The sequence below is a fragment of the Nelusetta ayraudi genome, unplaced genomic scaffold (genome assembly GCF_046127955.1).
Source record: "Nelusetta ayraudi isolate G7.1 ecotype Tasmania unplaced genomic scaffold, CSIRO-AGI_Nayr_v1 ptg000002l, whole genome shotgun sequence".
Taxonomy (NCBI): Eukaryota; Metazoa; Chordata; class Actinopteri; order Tetraodontiformes; family Monacanthidae; genus Nelusetta; species Nelusetta ayraudi.
In genome coordinates this window covers 9,584,397-9,608,727 of record NW_027466052.1, presented here as the reverse complement: position 1 = coordinate 9,608,727, position 24,331 = coordinate 9,584,397, and the positions used below count along the sequence as shown (strand labels likewise).

Below are 24,331 nucleotides of genomic sequence, written 5' to 3'. Positions count from 1 at the left end.
TTCATAAAAAGTCAATAGTTTGTATCGGGGGAGTGCTGCAGGAGCTCCGGAGGACGAATCAAAGTCAGATTCATATTTGTAGCCTGAGGGCGAATATGTGTAAGTTAGAATAGCTACAAATGCCGGATATCCTCGCTGTGCATTTTCTGGCAAGTTTGTTGCTTTGCATCCAAGTGAATTAGTCACCGCTCACTGTGACACAATTACATCCTATCAGGGAAATGCAACAGCACGGAGCAAACACGAAAAATGATAGTGAGTGATTGCTCAGGCGGCTCCGAATAATCATAATAATAATAATGAGTGAGGCCAGTGGTGTATTGTGTGCGAGAGCGATTTAAAACAACCAGACCGAACAACATTGTTTAAGCTTTATTAATGAATTATTACACTTGTAATGCACTTTAATCTTCTGAATCTATATATGACAAACGAGATGATGACATCTGAGTTCAAACCAGAATGTCAGTTTACACAATGAAGGATTAAAGCAGCTCAGCGACAGGGATGTTGTGGGAGGGATTTGCATTTCGTAGACCAAAATGTTGCAGAATTAAGCCTCTACTGATGGTTCAACAATACATTGTTTGATTTTGTGGTGGATATTTTGCCAAAGACATAGCTTGACTTAGAAAAAAAAATCACCTTTTTTGCAGTCAGGATCAGGAAAAAGCATTGGGGGAGGGGGTCGGTACGATCCTTTAATTTTTTTTTTATGTAATCGCGTGTTATTGAACACATCATCTCCTCTCCTGATTTTTGATCCACAGCAAACCTCGTGAGATGAAACCAGCAGCTTGTTGTTATTTTTTTTTAAATCAAATCCACAGACTGATTTTTTTATTATTATTATTTAAAGGTCGTACCACTCGCAGGCTGTCAGTAGAGTGCCTCCCTGACTTGTTGCACGCACAACACCATGACGACAAGATTACACAGCACCGCCAAGGTACGTGACAGTGAAGGTTGCAGCTTTTGAATAAAATATACTTTGTGAAAGAGGAGAGAGAGAGAGAGAGAGACAAGCCATCCTTCAAAATATATAATGGCCCTTCAGGCCGACGTTGCTTTAAAAGTTTGCACATCGCTTGTGTTGACGCAATGAGGATGACACCGGTCACTCTTAGCCAGACTCTTTGAAAAGAGAATATAATGCCTTGTCCTGCTCTCCCCACATGCTGCTGTGTGCTGCACAGCACACACTCCAATCATCTTTGTGCTTTCACACTGATACGAAAGGAATATCCAGCACGAGGCTGCTTTCCAAACTCGGCACAAGTGAGAGAAGAATGTGAGTGAAACAGTCTGCTGCAGTATAGTCTTGACCATTGGGAGGAAATACTGAGTGCCAATCGTGTCTGTGGCTGCTATCATTCCCAGATGACACACGTGGAACAGACAGACAGCGTGATCTGTCTGTTCCTGTTGCAAAGTGTTTCTTTTTTTTGTGTGTGTGTGTGTCACGCAACACGTTGCTACTCAGCAAACCGAACACATGCTCCTCGAACCCTCATGCCACCTGGCTGGGTCTTGTGTCTAGCACTGACTCATTACCTCCCTGTTGTTCCCAGAAAAGCTCAAACTTCAACAGGAATCACAAATTATCCGAAGCAGAACGCGGACGCATACCCACAACATAAAATATAATGTCAGATTTAAACAAATGTTGCTATTGCTGCCGTTATCACACTAGGACCTTACTGACTTGGAGAGAGTAAATAATCTCTCTGAAAGTTGGACTAACTTGGCAATTTTAACTTTAAAACCGAATCAACAGGGCTGGCCTTTGTATATGTTGAGGCAGGCTGGTGCCGTTTATTTTTCAGCCTGGTGGATTCATGTTTTTTTTAGTTTGAGCCTTTGCCAATAAACGTAAAAACAAAAGTGGATGTATTAACCAAGAAAAGAACATCTTGTTTTTCCAAAGTCACACTGTTTTCTGACTTAGAATTTTAATCTGTTTCCAGAAACATTAACAACAATCTGAAACAACTCCAATCCTACAAGTTAAACGGGTTTAAAGAAATGAAGGAGCTCAAAATAAAAAGCAGCATATCTTCTTTATACTTATGTTTAGCACTCTGTTTGCAACATTGATAATACTGTACAATACATCTTCAAAATTTCCTGATAATATCTCGAAAGGGAACATAAATAGGTGCTGAATGTCATGGCCAGTTAGAAATAACAAGCGTGCATCCAATCATTGGTTTAGAACAGGTGGATTGGCCAGCATGCATAAAAATAATATGTCAGACATCAATCCTCCACGACTCCTGGCGCAAAAAAAAAAAACAACCGCACGGCCCAATTTGCACAGTGGGAGGGAGATGCAGGGTCATCGCTGGGCAGAGGCGCAGAATAAACCCTTCAGTCACTGTCCTTCTGTAAACACTCTGATGGCAGTGGGAAATGAAATAAATGAGTAACAACACATTTAGGAGATGTACTTTTTCACAGTCCTCGTCCAAAATTCCATAGCATGCGTCCCATGTATTTGTTTTTTTTTTTTTTGTTTTTTTCCTTTCAATCTGCTGCGGCCTGGTGCTGTGGTCCAAGCTCGGTCCCAAAAACAGCCCGACTCTTCACTCCGTAGGTGTCGTGGCGACAGGGCTGAGGATGGGGGTCCGTAAGTCCTTGAGAGGGCACATAGGGGAGATGGCTCGATGGCTGTAGTACTCGACGACTTGCTTGGGAACCTCTGCCAGGACGCATTTTGCCAGGGCTGCGGGTGAAGCCTGTCATGTAGAGACGGAACGAAGGGGAAAAAAGGATGAAGATGCTTCCGATTTTCATCCTGGCCATCCTGGTGTGTGCAATATTCCTTATGACTGCAACTGAGCTCTCGCGGTGTTTTCTTTTTTAAAACTTTTTTCTTTTTTTCTACGTGTTGTTTTTATGGCTTGTTTGTTTGCCTGTTCTTCTCCTCTCTCTCTTCTTCCTTTTTTTCTTTTCTTATTTTGATGATTGTTTACTGTATGCCCGTCTTATTACTGTTGCTGTTGCTCTTTGCTGTTGTTGTTGATCTCCTTTAAAAGGTACTGTGCCTATAACAACTGGAATGTGGACCACCAATGCAAACCTGGCTGAAACTGGGTACAATCACATCCCTGCAAAATGGGGTGCCAGGCTCCAACAGACCCCCCGTGACCCTGAGCCCAGGAATAAGCGGGTATTGAAAATGGATGGATGGATGGATGAAAAGTGATGATGCCATGCATTGCTTCACAAGGAGCGTGTTCATAAGCATTGTGCAGAAGGTGTAAAACTGTTACCTTGAGCAAAGAAGCAGTCTTTCATGGTGATTATCGACCGTCCCCTCGCCCCAAAAATGCATACAGATCTCCAGAAAATGTATTTTTCACCTGTAGCTAACGTTCTTCCTGGCCCAGATCAGAAATCAGCCCATTGTGATGGACACTTTTGGAAAAGATGAGCAAGCAATTGAAGTAATGTTTCCTTTTTAACCGAGGGTTAGTAAAGCAAAGCACCCATAACTGAAGAACTTTAAAAATGCTGCAGCATACATTTGAGGAGAGGTTTGATTTGGAAAAAAACAGCATGACATCAAGCCTTTAAATGTTGCTCACAGTAATCGCACAGCTGAAATGATACTTATTGCATGTAACTACGCACAGAGGACCTCTGTGTTGGATGGAATGTCTGGATCTACTCCAGTCCATACTGCCCATCTGTGGCGATAGCAAAGCCAGCAAATGCCTCCTGTTTGCTCTTTTAAATCAAGAGACAGCGAGAGGGGTTACATAAAAAATGTTTTTTGAGTCACTGAGTGGCGCAGTAGCGAGAATGTTCGATGGGATAAAATGTGAAAGAGACTGAGAAAGAGAGGCGGGACACAGAAACTGACCGTTTTAAAGTCTCTAAAGGGCACAAACTGCACGATGTCTCTGAGAACCGGCTCTCCCTTCGGCGAGCGCAGCACTCCGTCGTCTCCGTCCAGGATCTGCATGTCAGTGAAGTCGGCGTTGCCCACGCCCACGATGATGATGGAGAGGGGCTGGTAGGAGGCGCGCACAATGGCCTCGCGCGTGTCCGCCATGTCCGTCACCACGCCGTCGGTGAGGATGAGCAGGATGTGGTACCGCTGCAATAGCTGGTTGTTATAATTGGAAGCCGAACCACAAAAAGATACACAGTCTGCCACCGGGTGGGAGGCTGCGTACTTGGAAGATGGGTGGTTTGTGTAGGAACCAGATGCTGCACAGGGCACGACATCGACATTCACGTTTGAATGGATATCCTCCATTTATCTCGTGGTTGCTAGTTGATGAGCAGTTCACGTATTTAATTGTTCGTTGGTACCATTAGGGGCTAGCCACTCTGTGATTTGTTTGTTTGTCATCACAATTTTTTGGTTATGAAGGTTTTTATCTCTTGCTTTGTCAGTATGATGAGATTATGCACTTTATAAATGATGGATTACGGTTAGTTGTGAATACAAAATTAATAAAATAAGAAGGAGAAGAAGAAGAGGAGGAGTATTTACAAATCTAGACACAAAAATGTAACTGTGATACATGTGTTACATTTTTTTGTATCTAGATTTGTAAATACTCTTTTTCTGCACAATGTTTTTTCATTTTCTTGTCATTTCATTTAAATCGAGGGACATTACGTTAAAACTTTTTTTGAAAGTCTATTTTTGATGCACTCTTGTTCCTTCTCAAAGCATGCGAGAATTTTATGGTATGGTGATTCTATGGTAACTTCTGTAGTCCATGTGTGCATCTCCTGGCCATATGCTGACCTGTAATCCTGATGTACTGATGTGTAATAGTGTTGGCCTGCCTGCGAGACTTCTACCGTGCACAGCAACATCTGGCCGCTACACAAGTGTGAGGAAACACTTACAGAAGCGTCTTTAATGTTGCCGTCTCCCGCCGACAGCTTCGCTATTCTGTTAATGATTGGAGAAACATTCGTCGGGCCGTACAGCTGGATCTTGGGAAGACAGTTCTGGTACGCCTCGACAACACCTTGAATCTCTGGTGAAAGGAAGGCAGCGCAATTACACAGGATTAAAGCATTAAGGCATTAATGAAGCTGATGAAGCCAGTCAGTGACCAAAGGATTCAGTCTAGCAGAGAATTTTTTCAACTGTGTGTGTGTGTGTGTGTGTGTGTGTGTGTGTGTGTGTGTGTGTGTAATCGTTCTGATAGATATTAGTAGTTATCGTGAAAACTCACTGAATGAAAATGTGAACAATGGACTGCAGAGGTTGACGACAGTTTCATCAGAGCCTCAATGAAATAATGCGCAAAAAGAAGCTCCTCCATACCTTCACATTCGTCATCCTCTGGGTTGAAGTTAATTGCAAAGTCGTGAGACACCTGAGGATGGAAAAAAATGAAAGTTTAAACTGAAGTACTGCCTCTCAGATGACTTGATAATCTTTATGAATTATTGGCTGAGGGCTAAGGTGAGAGAAGGACAGGGAGAGAAAAAGAAAGAAATTCCACTCAGGCAAATTCCACACAGATGCAAAACCTTTTTTCCCCTTTCATTTTTCAAAGGCATTGGACATACTGGGGCTTTTATACTGTGTCAAGTCGGTTTACAGGCTCTCATCCTTTCTTCTCTTCCATTACTTTAAATTTTTCTGACGCATGCAAGAGGCTTTTTTTCCACAGTGAATAGCAGCACCCTGCACCCTAAATATTTTTTAAATGATGAAGGTAAAATGTATTTGGAAGAAGAAAATTTTTAAATTGTTGAACAAATCCTTCTCTCAGTGCAAATCAGCATCTGGGTGCCAACTCAGAGCATCTGCTGCAGTAAAGTAATGACCAATAGAGATGCACTCTATGCCATGTTGCTGGTTTCTGACATTTAATTGCAGGGTGTCTTTATTTACATGCACTTCTCTTCCAACAAAAACATCAGGCTGACTTTGGGAATTTTAAAGCTGTTTCTGAGACAGAAATGAAATCCTCTTTAGAGTCTCCCACTCTCGAGGAACCATTTCCTTGTGTGTGCACCAGCTGTCAGCGAGATCAGTGACAAGTGACTCCTCTCCAGCTGGCGACTTTTATAAAGCGGGGAGAAAGAAAAGTCAAAAGGTTCCTCCTCATTGTGAAAACAAGTCTGTATGCATAAGAATGAGTGGAGCTGCTGACCTCTATTCACTTTTTGCAAAGAGAATTCAGTAGAGCTTTACGTCTCATTTAAAAGGCTTGTAGCATACGCGTTTGCTTGTCCTACAACAATATATTGCACTCACTCAGTCAGTCACTTAAATCCTACGGACACAACTGTGGAGAAATCGAGGCTGAATTGTTGGTGTTTGAAGAAATCAGGATTTGTGATCAACCAGCATCTAGACAGATTGTGGACATTTTGCTCACGTCAACATAGCCAGTGTGAGGTTGACAGATTAAATGGTCTGAGACTGAACATCCCAAAGCAAATTTCACTTCAAGACAAAAGAGATGGCCTTCGACCCAAGACGAGCGACTGAACGTGAGCCTGTGGTCATTAAAAATCAAGAGCTCATTAATTTATCTTCATATAGATACAGTACTTGGGTGTCCTACACAACCTTCAGTGCTTGGGAAAGAGAAGCATATTGACAACCTGTGTATCAAATTGCATCATAGGCCGTGTTTCCAAATCGAGCCTGTACAGAGAGAGCAGCCACATCGCAGTGTCGGCGCCTGGTTTGGGAATCTAGCGCTGCAGCTAAAAAGCCGGCTAATCACCGTGTACCAAACAGCCGAGAGGACTGTAGGCAGCACATTCACAGCCTTTGTGAACAAGCTTTTCTGGGGGGAGAAAAAAGCAACAAAAAAACAGACATCACTGCCAACCCTCAGCATCCTCTCTTCTCCAAGGATGAAACGTTTAGGAGAATGACTTGCAAAGCAACAATTACCTGAAATTGTCGTGCATTTCAGCGTCAAGCACCTGCATTTGTTCAATAGAAGGGGGCGTGCAATAGACACTTGCTTTGCTTGTTTTCTTATTATTGTTTTGTCATTTTCATGGAGTAAATTATAATGCAATGTATGTCCTGTGTAATGCATTGGCTTTGTTTGATGTTACTGTGAAACAAGCGGCACTGCATCGTAGACCACGTTCCACTCCGGGACCAGTTACCTTTCATCTATAATCTAAAAATTAAGAGTTATGCTGTTGATAATGTGTTGTGCAGGAACTCTTTACATGTCAGATGTTGCCCTCGGGGTTTCTAATCAGAATCACTGAAGGTTTTTGTTCCAATTTACCGGAACATATGCTATGAAACTCATGAATTCTTATGGAAATTGAGCATGCACGCCGCAGGGTTTTCATGTCATCTTGGCATATTATTTCCAAGTTAATAACAAGGAGCTTGTGAACGAAAACAAAATATCCCGTGATTAATTTTGAATGTTACATTTCAACAAAATGACAAATTGTGTCGCAAAGAATGAAAGGGGTTGCTTACCTTTGTATTCTCGAGGTGATGGGGAAATACCAGAATTTGATAAGGGCACATGAATATGCAGAATAAAAGGCAGAGATCTGCTCGGGGCTCAAAAGGACAGAGCGCAGATATGATCAGCGGTACCCACCTCATAATTTGGTGGGATCCTGGCGCCAAAGCCCAAAGCCGAGAACCTCTTGTCACTGAAACAAGAAGCAAATTAATTAGTAAGAAACAAGAGATAGAGAAATTCAATATAAGACGGCATTTGACAGTGGTGTGAAAAATGTTGATAGCTTATCCATCTGTTCACTCCTCCAAGGGCGAAATCCACCTCGGCCTTGTTTGCATTTCATAAATGTTAAAAGCTTGAATTACAATTTGAAATCTGTCCCAGCAGCCAGCGCTGCACCTGTTCACAGAGCTTCTTCTGCACTTCACCATTTTTGCTTTTTTTTGCCATTCCATTCAAATCGAGCAACATTATGTTGAAACTCTCATCCTGTAGTTTACAGATTTTCGTTAAAAACGCTGTCCCTCGCCAGCAGTTGACCGCAACGACGTCAACGCTCAGATGTTGTCGGCTTGATGGCTCAGAGACATGCAAGCTCTGTTTGGAGCAAAAGTCCTACAGAACCAGTGAACCGTACTGCTGTCCAAAAGCAAAAGGCACCACTAGGACAAGGTAATTTACTCCTTTGCAGCCCAACAGTACATTTTGTATTTTTTTTTTTTACCATTTTCTATGTATTCTGATACTAGCTTGGCAAGTTGCAAGACTGGTTTTATTTTTATATTCTGAAACTGTTCCCCAAGAAACTAAGCACACCTTTCAGTCGCAAAATGGCAATTCTGGATTCTATTTGGACTATTTTATTTTTATTCCCCTGTTTATTGCACATGAAAAGCACGGAGAGTCGCCCGCCACGTGTGAACTGCGTCTCATTAGTGATTAGCTCCTGAAATGCAGCTCCATCAGACGTCTGCCTCCCTTATCAGAGAATTTACACTTCACGGCTTAATGACGGACAAAATGACCTCATATTCTCAGCGCAATCACATCTGCCGCTCAATAGGACTTGGCAATGGGAGCCATCGCTTGCATCTTTGGGGCACGCGAAATTGCAAGAGGAAAAATTGACAGCGTCGGTTTAGGTGTGATAGGAAGTGTTGATTGGAGGGTTCCTGGCCCACTGGGGAAGCTGATGTGGCTGGAGGCAGCTTTTCCCTGCGTTTTTGTTGAGTCTGATGGCGGTGGATTTATGAAGGCTGACAGAGCTGATGATTTTTACAGAGAGAGAGAGAACTTCACTCGGTCGGGGTAATTGCTGATGGTGACTTTGCAAGAGTTAACCAAGCAAGTTTTTAACAAGAAACGCACTTCTCCTGTTTCCTGCTTGCTTCTCTTCAGCGGACTTGGAGGGAGACAAAAAAAAAAGAACAATGCGGCTCATTAGCTTAATGTTTTCATTGTGTGCAAACGGCGACGGCAAGAGCCGCGAGTCTCGGGAGAATCTCAGCGAGGGAACTATGCAGGCCGTTCTCACATTTGGTCGCCACCATTGTCTTCTCATCCAAGAATAAACTGCGAACAAGTCCAATGTTTTTTTCTCTCTGGCGCAGCCCCTGCTTCCTCCTGCCCTCGCTAATGCGCTGCGCTGTATCCAAAACGTAAATAAAGAGCAACAGAGACGCGAACGGAGCTCCGCAGATCGCACCGCAAACGCACAAAGAGACGCCGACAGTCCAAACTCACCTCTAACGTGCACATAGTTCCAACTTTGCTCGTCCATCATGACTGAAATAACTCCCATTCACCGAACGCAGGCCTGCACTCCCACGGCAATGACCTTTGGAGCGCAGTGAGGCATGTGGTTGGAATGCAAAATATCAGAAACGAAGCACAAGTGATGTTGTCGGTGTTGCGTTGGGTTTGCAGTCTTAAAGTTGGTGGGTGAAGGGGGGGGGGGGGGGGGGGTTGGGGAGGAGGGCTTCTAATGACATGACTTGACAAGGGAATGCGATACTAGCAAGCTTGTTTCCCCCGATGCGCCGGATTTAAAATGGCCAGTGAGTGAGTGAGGCTCCGGTGATGAGAACCCTCAACTCCTTCTCCCCTCTGTGTGGAACACAAAACTGTCCTCGGAGATCATCAAAATTAATTAGGGCACAGGTATGACATAACAGCCCCAGCGCAGACAATCGAGGGAGTGAGAGGATCATCCCGTTCGCCTGGCAAAGAGCACGGAGGCCTGTGTTTTCACACTTTTCTTTTTTTTTTTGTTCGTCTGCGCGTATCAGGAACCATGGGGGAGATGTGCCCGGTATAACAGTCCTCTCAGCGAGGTAAACGAGCCTCTGCCCACACACACAAAGGCTAATCACTCCAGCTCCATAATGCACTCCTCTGCAAGGACTCGAAAAAAATCCCACATCACTGATATTCACCACCGGCTGGAAGGTTTTCTTGCCCACGTTTAAGCCATAATAATTCCAGGCCGAGGAGAGGAGGTGTTGGGGGTGGGGGGTGGGGGGGGGGGCCTCTTTGCAATAGTCGTCACCTGCAGGCATGTTTCCGTGTTGCGTGCTCATTGGCGTATATGTTAACATGAGGGGAAACGATAAAGCCGCTACCTTTTCATCAGGTAGGCTCGCCATGTCTCCGGTGTTATCGCTCCGAGGCTATAATTAGCCTGACAGTGCTGCTCTGATATTCAATAGGAGGATCTGCATAAATCAGGAGTGAGAGTGTTAATCCTCATCTGGCTTAGTTTTGACAGATAGGGTGGTCTTTGCTTGAAACACATCATGGGATAAATCATTTTTCATTGAAAAGCAGGTTACTGCGGGCCGCAGTTTTGGATACAATGCAACATCAGGTCAAACTTCAGTCTTATATTAGTTTACTCATATTTTTCAATTTTCTTTTTAATTAAATCCAATTTTTTTTTCCAAAAGTATTGTTTTGGGGTGTTTATTTACCAGACTTTTTCACTTGGTTGCAAATTTTTAAATTTTTACATTTATTCATTTATTCATTGATTTATTAATTTTTATTGTGATTGTGAAACAAATAGAGTTAGAATTTCCATCCATCTTATCCTTCATATTCTTTTTCTGCATCTCCAGTGAGATATTTTCTTTAAAGCAAAATACACCAGCAGCACCAGTCCATTAATTCTGCTTCGGTAATCTTCACGTCACCTGTCCGTTGCCTGTGCATCAGATGATTCACCTCTGCTTTCTATTTCCCACCATCCACCTTAATGCCTCCCACTTGGTTTTGAAGTGCTCACTGTCATGGTGTTAACCCCGAGCTCTGTGTGTCTTTCACTGCAGTTTACAGTAATGAGACCGTGCAAGACAAGAAGAGGAGACTCGGTGGAGATAAAAGATGCTGCGGGGGAAACTGGAGCATGGAGTGGGTAATGTATGGAGCCGCCACCAAGAGTCTGTTAAACACATGCAAACCAATTTCCCTTATGAACATATCAGCGGCACAGCTGCATGCTTCCAATGAATAAAGATCTGCATGTATGTATCTCAACGGGGTGTGTGCACCAGCGTGTAATAGAAAGGAAAATAGACATTTATTTTTAACGGTAAAATGAAACACAACCCCTCTTCCTTGGATTGCACCTCATCAACAAGCGTTAAGATAAAAAATCATTTGCATTTCATTTTCTACACCACACCCATTTCAGCCAGCCTTTGGATGGTTTCCACCAACATAAAAAGAACTGTTGGTATTTTCCACAGTCAATATGCTAATGAGGACCATATGCTCTCACTCTTACTGATGTAGCCTGTATCGCACTCTCAGCCTCTTCCACCTCTAGCGCTGTGGAAAATCTCAATCTCTGCTGGAAGGACTCACTGTACGAGGGCCAGTCGAGCAAAGTTATTACCAAGTCTCCGGCCAGCAAACAAGCTGAGAAAGATCTGCAGGAGGTTTCGTGTTTTTTAAACATGAGAATGTTTTTGAACTTAAGGAGCCTTAAAAGCATGAAGAACAAGCAACTGTATTTTTAAAAAGCCCAGGACGTTCGGTTTAACGTTCAGTGCAGGTGATAGTGTTTAAACCAAGTTTTGAAAAACCTTTGTTTTGTTTTATTTTGACAGGATGTTACAAAAGGAAGGACAGTAACTGCTTTGAAATCTCAGACTACAACTGTCAGTTGCAAACGGTTTGGACAGGATCTAAACGCCTGCGTGGACATAAAGGTCAGACCGCTCAGTCTGACAGACTGCTCAAAAGTGGATTTTAGAAGACACTCGTGACTTGTCTGCGTGTGTGTGTGTGTGTGTGTGTGTGTGTGTGTGTGTGTGTGTGTGTGTGTGTGAGTGAGTGTGAGGGAGAGAGAGACAGAGAGATTCTTGTTTCTTTTCTTTTCTACTGCCTTCATGCCGGAAGGTAACCAAGCCTTAACTGGTTTTAAACCTGCGTGAGAGCGCAGACAAAAGGAGGCATTCCACCTATTTTTGAACTGTATAATTCTTCCATCGCAGATGATTCCTCCATAACACACAACCACACACGTGCCCTATGTGGCAGCGATGCAAAAGTGGAAATTCCGCAGACGTTATTTCAGTGGAGGAACGTAACGAGTGGATGATCGGCGCTGTCATCCGGCTCTCCTGACTCCTTTTTCGTTTAACAATGATCAAACAGGGAGGAATAAGAATGAGGGTGATATCCCGGCTGAGACGATGACGGGCTCCGTAAACACCGGGTGGCGTGCGTAAGCGTGCGACATCCGTCTCTCTCGCTGCCGGCGACAGGACTTCCGATAGATCAAAAAAAACGTTTCATGTTTACGTTTTAATTGGCCGCCGTGGAATAATCTCAATGACGCCAGACACTCGGGGAGTCAATTGCGACCAGGTTCGAGCTCGGACAGCACGCAGTTGTGCCACACACACGCACACAAAATAAAAAGAACAGTGAGGATTTTTTTTTTTTTTTCAAGGGCTGTCATTCTAATTCAAGGCTGATAACTGAAGCGCCGGACTGAATACACAAACACGTTTCGCCCGGCGGTCAGCAGCCAGATCCCACCAGCTCTTTAACGACCTGGCGAGCGAGAAATGTAATAACCGGCGGGATTGCCTCTGCTCTTCAGCGCTCTATGATCTCCATTACAGGCCTTTTGGCGCGATTCAGATTGAGTGGCTCGTTCCAGCAACGCGAGAGTCCGCTGAAATGGCACGCAAGGAGCACTCCAAGCGGCTCCATCTGACAGCAGGAGGGCGTTTTAACGAGAGACAAAAGAGCGGGCAAACCTGTCGTAGTCCTGGCAGATCTCCCCCACGGCAATCAGCGCCTTCAGGTACTCATTGGGCTGGTAAGGGTTGATGTAGTGCAGGGAGCAGCTGTTCCTGGGGTCTCCATTGGAGGCTGTGAAGTCAATGGCAACCTGATGGCAAGAATTCGGCAGAGCAAGATGAGCAATGCAAAGTTTATTTTCTGCTGCCATGTAACTTTGATCTTCTTCTGTGTGTGTGTGTGTGTGTGTGTGTGTGTGTGTGTGTGTGTGTGTGTGTGCGTGCGTGCGTGTGTGTGTGTGTGTGTTCTTTCGCTAAAGAGCCTACACACAGCCGCGCACGAGGGAGCCTGAGGAACAACTGATGGTCACATAAATTATTAGATCAGAGGTACGAATTTGAACTTTTTAGCCTCCCACATTGGTTGAAGCGGCTAAAGCTCACTGCCAAAAAGTACAAAACTGCATGTACCGCAGCTGTCTTCAGTATTAATATTCATTGCTTCAGTAATCCAGCCAGAGTGAAAGGAGGCGCTAGAGAAGGCCGGCCAGAGGGCAAGAGCTGAAGACAATCTGATTGCATTTCACCGAGTTGTTTTAAAAGTGAAACAACATAAAACTGTGTGCTCAGACACCAAAAAGAGACCTTTGCTCCCTGAGCAAAAAAAAAAACCCAACCCCAAACAAAACGCTGCCACACACCACTTGACATATAATTTACCGCAGTGTGTGTTTTGTCTCTGAACTGGACTTTGACAGTAACCTTTCATTTCTAGCAGTAAATCCGAGGCTTAATTACACCGGAACACCACAAAACACGGAAGGCTCAAATTACCGTAAAGTGAATCTGGCATCCTCCCATGATGTAATCTAAGAAGGAGTAGACTCTGTGGAGCTGCAGGGAACAGGAGGAAAAGAAATAAAGAAATAAACAAGAGGAGAGAACAGTTCTGGAAGGCAGAACCTCAGAAGGAAGGAAGGCTTGTGTGGGAGATCGGGCCCTCAGCTGTGTTGGTGGAAAGATCCGTGATTAAACCACAACCACCTCAACACACCCGTTGACCACGAAAGGCAACAGCATTCTGGGATTTATGTTAGAAAGCAACAGGGTTAAAAAAAAAAAGGACTAAAAGTAACGCAGAAAAATTATCATTGTTTTAAACAGTCAGACCAACCAGGCTGGCCTGGCGATATTCCTGGGAGCTGTATGTTATCAGACCTTTTTCATATTATTCCTCCTGCAGGTTGTAAAATCAATTGGTTCAGCTTCAATTGACGGCAAATATAATAATATGCCGCGCACCTTTAGGTCGCTGAGGATGACGAGTCCGGAATTCTTATAGTTTCTTTTCTTCTGCTTGTACTTGGGATTCACACAGTCCCACGTGACCTGTGACAGAGCGAGACAAAGATATATGATGGTCCTCCACACAGTCCATACATCTCCCGCCCCCCCTGGAGACTTGCAATGAAATTCACCGCGGCAAAATGAGAGTCATGTCAGAGGGGTTAGTAAAATAAGCTGTCTCTCCTCGGCTCTCTTCCGCCTCCCTCCTCACTGACCTTATTTCCGCTGGAAATTTTCTGCATTTCTCTGAACGAGGTGTAGAACTCGCCGATGAAGTCGTGCTTCCCTCTGGAGTCATAATCCCACACTAGGCACTGTGAAGCACACCGAGCCAGTCGTATGTTTTCTTATTCTTGTTTTCTCCCCAATGGCCAGTCCATGAAATATTCATTCATTCTTTATCGATGCACCTTTCAGACACCATCTCTGGCGTTAATGGCTTTAAGAGGTATCCCAGGTGTGTGGGCTACTTACTGGTGGCAAAGGTATTGTTACCTTGAGCTTGCGCTCCTCGTCGCAGCTGCACAGGGATATGAGAGACACTTTGAAGGGCTCCCAAACAGGATTCAGGTTGTTTTTAATCACCTGTGAAGCGCAGGTAAGCCATGAGGGAAAGCGACGACAGGAAGCATTTGCCGTTCGAAGCGATAATTAAACAACGAACCTCGGTCCTGTGCACCAGCTGCTCGGTTTCGTCGTCGTTGATGCGGTAAATTTCCAAAAATGGGTCGGACTTGCTGAAGAGATCCTGCACAGACAGTAGAGAATCAAAAAAAAAGAAAAAAAGAAGTGGACCGCTGGCTCCTAACGACGGCACTCGACAAACTTCAACAAGCTGCACGAAGGCAATTCTATGTGAATTTTTGAGTCGACGGCTGGTTGTTGGGATGGTCTGCGTGCAGAGGAATTGAAGTTACAGGTCAAAGAGCAGTCGACAGTGATGTATGGTTTATGCTGCAACGGAGGCAATCGTCTGTGTGAATACAGGTCAGACAGAATCAGGTCTTCCGGTGCAGCATGGCAGCTCCTCTGCAGGAGAAACTGTTCATGAGGAAAGTTAGAGGCAAAAAGATTTTTGTTTTTTTTTCCTTCTTGTCCTTGGGCTAACTGGCTGATTCTCACCCCACAAATTGTCCCGCAGTTCTGAAATGTCTTCATTAATTTCCTCAGCCAATATTTAAAAGCCCCGGACTCAAACTGGCGCTCTTCATTACTCTCCAAGAAGCGGGCAGTCCTGATAAACTGTCGCCGGGCTCTCGGCTTGTAATCAACGTGCTCATTAGTCAGTCAGCACCGCATCCATTTACAGCATCAGCGTGAGTAAACAGCTTGCTAAATTGAAAACATGTGTACAATTTTGCCGTCTTGGCGGTTATTCGGGATATCTGAAAATCATCCCCCAAGTCACAAACGGCGAGTATCTGAGAGCAGCACGAAGGATTTAGGTCAACAGATTCTTTAGGGAGGAAAACAAGTTATTACTGTGGGCCTCGTATGTGTGTGTGCGTGTCTGTGTGTGTGTCACTGCAGTAGGTCAAGGGGTTTTCATACACAGAGTGCGATGGTTAATTCTGTATTTTCACGCCACACTACTCAGATTCCTCTGGCGGAGGGGGGAAGAAAGGCAACGCTATCTGTAGCATCCCGTCTTTGTTCTCATGGCAACCGCTATCAGCACAGATAGATCAGATTCAAAAGTCAAAAATTCAAATGGTGACACGCGGCGTAGCATCAGGGCTCATCTGTCGCCTGTGATCAATGAACTCCTCCACTCAAGTGATGTCACGGGCAAATTTGGAGGAAAACGTCCGCGATGCGAATGAAATGTGTGATAGAATCAGCGCCGGAGCTGCGTTCAGCAGCCACAAGGAGAAATCCTAACTGCGTGCTAGATGTGGAATGTGTATTGTGTTGTCAAATGGTTAGGGAGGGCAGAAAAAAATTCAATTCTCAACATGCTCTCTTGTGTGTGTTACTTGTGTGGGAAGAGAGGGTTGCACACTTGTTTGTCTAAAAAAAATGTTGCGCTCACTTGAAACATGTTGTTTCTGAGTCAACACTGGCAAACTGCACTGATACCGACTTTCATTACTGGGCCGCAGTCACACAGCCTTGGTTCATAGATTCCCCAAAGCCTCTACAAACAGATATTTGTTTGTTGAACACAGGTGGGAAAATGAAATGGGGCGTCGCCCACCTGCAACGTTATCTCTCCCGCCGAGAGCGACTGAACTGTGCGTCGACCGGCGCAGATGATTTCTTTTTGGCTTCTGAGTCTGACACCAGCCAGTCAGAAACCTGTTGTGTTTGGGTATCTGAGTGTTGGAAGGGTGACGTGGAGGCAATAAATCATCCGAAGCCCAAACACCATGTGGCTGGGAGTTGTATCAGACTCAGAAACGTCAATAAAAAGCATCGCTGACTAACTCTTCTCATTTTGTGAAGACTGTTTGTTCTATTCTAACCATTCAATTATTTGACTTCTACTTTTACTACAGTCGTCCCTCACTGAGGATCAATGAGTTCACTAACATTAACTGACCTTCACATTCACTACCATCCTGGTAAACATGTGACTTGTTCAGAACCTTTTCTGAGATTGATAAACTATTATTAATATTATTCAACACAACAAAGATGAAAATATGTAACAGTACATAATATTATTATACAATAATAATTATGAAATAAAAATAATAAATTACTAGAAACTGCAAGTAATACTTATATGTAAACCCTATCGGTTTACTTTACTAGCACAGTAAACCTACAGGCACACTTTTAGAGTGGAAGAAATATGTTGCAACTGAATGTTGAGCTTTTTTTTTGTAAAGTCAGTGTATAATCGTAAACATCAGCGACGTGTTCACGTAAACCAATATATTTCACAATTGGACTCGCAGACCTGTATAGAATATTTCTATTCATTCCTCTGCAACAACAGACAGGCGTTTGCCTTGAGAAGAGAATGATTGACGATGCATTCGGGTGAGGAGTCTGACTTCAGAAAGTAAACAGTGTCTTTGTCGAGTTGTGGCAGTATAATTTCCGATCCAGCCGCAACTTGTATGCATCTGGTTTGTTTTTCAAATCAGCGCCTCCATGATAAGAGTGCGGACGGAGGGGCGCGGGCCATCTCCCCATGTCAGCCAGTTTCAATCTCACTGTCAGTGTAGCAGGCAAAACCGCAAATTGAATTTGCACAAAGACAGCTGCACAATTTGTAAAATGTATGTTTGTTTTTTTTCAGTGCCTATAGTGGAATGGATGTGCAAGCTACTGTATGCGAGGGTTTGTCCTCGGAGCTTGAAGTGACTTCAGATTATCTGAGCAGCAAAGTTGTCCAGAGTGAGACAGGAGGGATGAAGGCATCGCCGTGGAAGCGATGTTCATCCATCAAATGGAACCAATTGAAATGTGAGTACTGGGATGTGGAATCTAGTTATGCGCAATAGTCAGCACGAGCACGTCACATGTGCCAATCTTCAAGGCCAGCAATGCGTCACTGGCGTTCTGTGAGTTTGCAGTCTGTTAGTGTTCTCACCTTATCGTCAAGCTTCTTGGCACAGAGGAAAAGCTCCACATAGCCGTTGTTGCCAGAAATTTCCTCGGCATGCACCTGAAAGCAAGTGAGAGTAATTTTTTTTGTTTGTTTGTATTATTTAATTTACTGACAGTATTTTTCATGGCAACTGGAAACGGAAACGTTGACATGATGCTGCAGCTGCCATTAAAACTTCACACTGAACGCTAAAGACCAAATGGCTTTTGAAAATCAGGTTTATAAAACAGGGATAAAATGAAATGAATCTGCAAGGTTTTATGGTATTTTATGTGAGCAATGATTTTTCTTTTAACACTCTGTCAGGGGTTATTGACCGTGAAAGCTCACAACACATGGTGCATGTGTAGATGTGTCCATTTCTTTGTGTGTGTGTGTGTGTGTGTGTGTGTGTGTTCCAACATAGATTGAGGAGGGCTGTTTTTGAAAAAAAAAAAGAAAAAATAACCCGGCAGCCTGTCCAGCTCCCGCCCAGCTGTCTGCTCCTCCTCTCCAACCTGACAGATCTTCACTTCACAGTCCCAGAAGTGCAGGTGCTGAGCTGCTTGGCCCAGTTGGAGTTTGACAAGGCTTGACAGTAATGATTGGCAAATTAGGAAACATCTAGATTCCCACTCTTACATCTTGCCCCGGCACCTCTGTTGTCAACTGGAACACACGGCAGCCCAATTTGTAGCAGCGATGTTAGCCCCACGTTTGCAGCCAGTCTATCCACAGGATCAATTTGCTTCAACGTGCTTTCATGGTGCGTTCAATACAGCTGTCTGTGATAACATGCTGCTTGTGTAAAGTTACTTCAAACACTGCAGTACAGTACAGACTAGTGAGTACTGAATCAATCTGGGGTGAACTTTTTGTTTCTTTTTCTTTTTTTTTCAAAAAAACTTCTGATCCTCAGCATGCCACAGGAAACTGAGAAAGACACCACGCGATTCCTTCACTGACGGGCATGTTGTCAAACATCCATCTAAGGTCGCAGAGGTCCGTTGGTTTCATTACGTTTGAAGAGCAAACAGAGAATTGGCCGATTTTCAGTTGGCCTCAGGAAACTCGTCTCTCTGAAAAGCACCTATAGACAACTGGGATCCTCTGAGCCCACGTCCTCAAGTGAGAAAGAAAAAAACACAAAGCCTTCTGCTGCCGTGAAAGTCTATTTGAATTGAAGACGGCACTGCCACGGCCAGTGTGTTGCTTTGCGGAGGGGAACGCAGCATGGTGCAGTAGAAGGGATGTGCTTGATGAGCCGAGGGCTGTTACACACGTGATTTCTCATCCATGCATCATTTCATATGGATACACTTGGCTCCCCTGTGTATTCAGCGGGAGTATACATACGCTAACACACACACACACGCACGCACGCACACACACACAAACACACACATTAATTTCTCTATATTTATGGGGACTGACATTTACTTGAGTACATTTGCCAGTCTTTGTCACAGCCAAACTCCAGCCCTAATCTTTATTCACAGTATAGCTAATCTTAACCTGAACATAACTTCTATAACATATACCTCACCTTTAAATCAAACACACATTTAGGGACACACACACTCTCACATCTGCAGTGAAAATAGTTACTTGATTGACTACAACATCAAAAGAAAATGCCCAAAACCTAAAATAACTGAACGCACCGCAATCCAAAAGCTAGAAAGGTAAAAAGAACTAGCTTAAAGTTAATGTAAAATTTGGTTTCCATTATGGTGCCACACCGACAAAAGGAAGTATTTATTTCTATTCCTTGGAGCCCATCTAGAGTTCACTTGCACTTTATGAAGTCCAGCAATGCAGACACTCCAGACTGGAGAGAAACCGGAGACCTACCGTGATAGTGGATTTTCCGGCATATTTCCCGTACTTCAGCAATAAAGGCTTCATCATCTTCTTCTGGGCCACTATCTGCAAAAGGAGGAGATAAACACAAAAAAGATGGCCTTCCACCTTCAATGCTACACGGCCGTGTTCGGCGCAGGAAGGTTAAAGTTTATCAACGTTAACGTTCTGCTCCCGCCCAGCGGAAGTAAATGTACAGCAAATTTCCCTCCAACTTCCAGCCCACCTGGCCCAGGGTGCACTCCACCCCTCCTAGGAAGTCATCGTCGCGGGTCCCGATGCTGTGTGTGCCGTGGATGTCGTAGACTTCAAATCTCAGCTTCTGCACCTCCTCAAAGTAGTAATCCAGCGAGAACACCTTGGCAAAGACTGGGTTCAGGTTGCTCTTGATCACTTCTGTCCTGTCCAACTGGAAAGAGAACATGTCCAGTCAGATGCCCAATGCTTCCATGTAAAACATTCTCACACCCCAACTGTGACTGGATGGAGACAGGCCGTATGCTCGTTCATGAGATACTCATTCCCAAGCCTGATCTCTCCATGCAATATCATTCTTTTTTTTACATATTTTAATCTCCTGAGCGCCCATGAACATTTAAATATAGAGGCGAAAGTTATTATTTTCACAGAGGAGATGTATGCGTGTCCTTAATGGCCTGACAAGAAAAGCTCTGAGGCCCCATCAGCTCAAGATGAAGGATTTAGCGATCACACACAACTAGCCATGTCTCCCAAATTCTCACAATGACGAATCAGATCATTATTCAATATAGTATTTAATTCTAGTACATAAGATTCCAAGGGCGCATTTTATAACATTAAATGCATGCTTTAGGACTTTAACCTTAATCTAGAAGAATTAAAAAATTAGAAGAATTAAAAACCACAGTGGACGGACACATGGCGGATTTATAATCAGTTCTCGTCCTCAACAGAGAGCAGAGACTCTTTCATCCGTCATGATGTTCACAGTCCAGCGGAGCAAGATTATAAATCATAGTGATTTTATTGCTCTTTTGTCTCTATCAAGTCACAGAACTAAGGCTTGGCAATGTGGCAGTCCTGCCCAGACTGGTTTAAACCTCTCAAACAACATAACGTATTTTTCATTACCATCATAAATAAATATAGTGGCCTAATTACAAACTTTAGCAGCACACCGAGTCACTTCAGACTGATGGTCCTGCTGTTTACAGATGAGAATACACGAATCAAAAATCTGTCCTTTTCATATGCGTACCAAATCGTGGTGATTTTCTTTTTAGCAGACAAAATGACTGATTTTCTAGTGGGCGGGGAACCTTTCCTCCTCCACCTTCTTCACAGCGGCAGCCTCTTTACAGCGCATCCTGTTTTTTCATGCTGAGTGGTAAATAACCAGCTTCATGTCTGACATGGTTGCTACGTGTCTTGACCTCATCTCGACATCGGAACACCTTTTATCTAAGATACCTTCCCTTGCTGGTTTTTTAAATAAAGTCATACAATATTTACAGCATTTTCACAGCCACCGATGACCACCTATTCTCTTTCATCATTCTGTTCGAGACCTCTCACATCAGAAAAGAAACGTTTCCTCGGAGGACAGAGGTCTTGTCTGAGGTTAACTTTGATCTAGTGGCTCTTACCAGTGGAGGACAGAAGGCTCTGTAACATTTGCTGTATTCATTTTGTAGGTTTTTCACCATTCTGACCCTGGCAAATAAAAAAAATTAATGAAAGACAAGGACTTGCCAAGTCTGATGTATGTATGCAACCCAATAAATCTGATAAATCTGCACTGCCATCTTTCACCCATAGCCTTTACTGTACAAACATTGCAGTGGAACCAGGGTGTCCAGTTTCCACCCGTACGCCTGCTTCACTTTCACTTGTCATTTAAAGCATCTTATGAACAGAACCAAACAATCAAGAGGTGTTGGCTTCAGTGCAGAGATGCTCTCTTGTCACTACCGTCTTTATATTTAACATGCTATTGTCACTCAGAGAGGTTACGTGCGCTGTTTTGGTACAGTACTGCTGGAGACTTGCTGCTGCTGGCTTTTGAACACAGACGACCTCTATACATAATTAACATCTGCCCCCCTTTTACGTTTGTGAAGTGCAAATACCAATAATTATATGTTAACAAATGCGATACGATTGGAAGCAGGGTTTTCTCTACTGTCTCTAATATGTCACAGTGGAAAATCTCCCAAACGGTGAGGGGTAAAACTTCGGAATGGACTTGGCTGCTCAAGTCTCATTCATCCCCGCTACTCTTTGTTGTCTTCTCTGCCTTCCTCCTCTTCTCTTTGTGCCATCTGCATGGACAGATTTAGGATGAGTCGGTTGGGTCTGTTTGTTGATGAAAGCTACAGAGGATAGGTGGTGCCGCCTGTTTGTTGTTGGTCTGGGGCCAGAACTACAGAGAGATCCCTGACAGGAAAAATCAAGGCTTTCTGTGATCATTTCTGCCAACCAGGTAGAACATTACCTATGTTTTTCAATCAAAACAAGTCCCCAAAGCCCAGACATTGCGGTTTGAATTAACTCATGTCCAGCTTCCAGAAAAAAAAAAAGGTACTGCACCTGCACCTTTCCTTCGAGGTCAAACAACATTGAAAGTGGGCCAACAAATACCCGAAGCAAGTCTGTAGGCCCATGCTGCATGAGCTCAGGCGAGAGAGGGGGGAGGCAGTGATGTGAGTGGGCTGAGCCTCTAACTCATTTGTTGACGTAAGTTAATAATTTGTACAGGCAAACGGCGCCTGCTGGTGCTGAGGGATCTGACAGAAGAGGATTTGACAATCTGTTTACACTGTCAGTGTCGTCAAGACTCAAAAAGACGCACATGCGTAGGTCTCACTGCAAGTTATGGAAGGTTGCTAATATGAGGAACAAAGCACGGAACACAGGAGTTAAATATTAATTGATGATGAGTTTTGACTGAGGAGGAAAAAACTGCTTCATTGATAAAATTGATAACGTCAGCCAATTGATCTCTGTGGTTGATCTGGACAATATGTATATATGCATTTTTATCCATTACCTCCTAATATGAGGTGTTTTAGTCATTCAGTGATGTCAAGCAAATGGATTGGTGACCAACTGTTGCACTCTGTGCAACACATTTGTGTAATTCCTTCTCCCAACATGCCTACATCACCCTAAGGAGCTGTGCTTTGAATCACAGGAATAAATTTACATGTATGTGATTCAGTGGACATTTATAAAACATTAGATAGCATGCTTAATGATTCAGAAAGAGAAATTAATAAAAGATGGAGGATTAATCTTTTATAGCATTTCACTGGTGCCATTGTATAATTATTGGCAAATGGATATTGAGTTTCTGCCCCAAATCAACATTTTTTTTCTCTTTTTTGGTGGGTTGTATCGTGTTAGTGGGGCAGGGACTCACCTCTGTCCACTGTCCATTGGTCTGCACCATCAGCATGACACAGGGGTCTGACTTATTCAGCGTGTCTCGGTCCAGCAGAGCCTTGCAGGACACACGCAGCTCCACTTTGGAGACGCAGGTAGCTGGACCGCTGAGGCTGGTTGCAGGGGAGGTGGCCTCCTGGACGTCATTCATCCTGGTTCAGAGCACAACGGGCTTCCAACCGGCAGAGCAGTGCAGCGTGAGACTAGTAGCTGTGAGGCTTATGAGAAGCACAGCGGCGTTCCGAGGGGGATCTCTGGAAAGACGTGCTCACACGGGGCAGGTTCTTACAATTTGGCACAGAGAGGAAAAGACAATCCCGTTGAGCCCCGTGAGACCAAACCAAGCCCAAGGTGTAAGAGCTGCCTGTCAGAGCTCCCCCTGCACCTCCTAAAAGAATCTCACCTTGGTGCTTAAGACACACAGGACATGAAGGTGGCTGCTGGGTCGTTGGCAAGAGTCGTTGACAAGGTGAAATCTGTCACAAAGATTCCCACAATGGAGGTATTAGAATAGACGATGGATGGATAATGGAACTGCAGCATTGTTATCATTTTACATAACCAACCGTGATTGAACAGGCTGCACAAGTGAAAAAAAAATTCACTCCTAATGAGGAAAAGAACTGATTAAGTGGAGAATATAACAAAGCAGAACACTTGCAGCCAATAAAATTATGCAGATAGATAGATAGATAGATAGATAGATAGATAGATAGATAGAAATAACTATCCTAAAGATGAAGCCACCCTTCCTAAGTCAGCCATAACTACTCGGAAGAGGGAGAACGTTTGAATTCGTTTGAATTGAATCCAACAGCAGCATCGCCTGCTCCGGGAGTCTCCTCCGACGGAAATGGACAAGTGAGCCGTGTTGGGATTTCAGCACCGGGGACAGCGCCCGCAGGCTGCCGCTCCAGCTACCGGTCGGAAAAAGGCAGAATTTACCTTTAAAAAAATTACAAATTACAAATTACAAAAAAAAACCTTACAACAATCACAATCCGAATTCAGGCAGAATCTTCAAAAATCCGATGTGAGACAAAGAAAAAAGTTGTGTGGATCTGACGAGTAAGAGAGAAAAAGAAGTAACCACTCCCGGTTGGAACCGGCAGGTCGGAAACAGCGCGGAAAGCTCAAGTTTTAAGAGGAGGAATCGAGGAAGCACTCGAGCTGAGTCTCTTATTAATCTGATTCACACGTGTCGTTCCGATTACGATTAAAGCGGCTGACGTCCAGGAGGAGCTGAAATAACGAGCTGGCTGTCCACGGCGCGGCAGGGGAGAGAGAGGCGTCTGACAGCGACCAACACCGGTGCTTCTTGTCAGTTATGACTCACTTCCAACACACACACACACACACACACACACACACACACACACACACAAGCAAACAACAACAACGAGAAAGGGGGTTGGGGGGTGGAATATGCACGCACACACGCACGCACCTAAAGCCGGACCGAA

General features: G+C 44.1%; 1 protein-coding gene across 1 annotated transcript; it reads right to left on the bottom strand.

The window, feature by feature from the left end:
• Positions 1-1,459: 1,459 nt before the first annotated feature.
• Positions 1,460-23,344, bottom strand: cpne7 (copine VII). The gene is made up of 16 exons (XM_076022901.1): positions 23,272-23,344; positions 22,846-23,152; positions 19,669-19,851; positions 19,434-19,508; positions 17,583-17,657; positions 14,703-14,786; positions 14,534-14,623; positions 14,254-14,352; positions 13,994-14,080; positions 13,526-13,585; positions 12,710-12,843; positions 7,575-7,629; positions 5,300-5,351; positions 4,873-5,006; positions 3,869-4,105; positions 1,460-2,738 (listed from the first exon to the last, which is right to left on the bottom strand). The coding sequence occupies exons 2-16, from the start codon at positions 23,017-23,019 to the stop codon at positions 2,586-2,588; spliced, it is 1,692 nt and encodes a 563-aa protein (XP_075879016.1). The 5' UTR covers positions 23,020-23,152; positions 23,272-23,344; the 3' UTR covers positions 1,460-2,585.
• Positions 23,345-24,331: the final 987 nt, after the last annotated feature.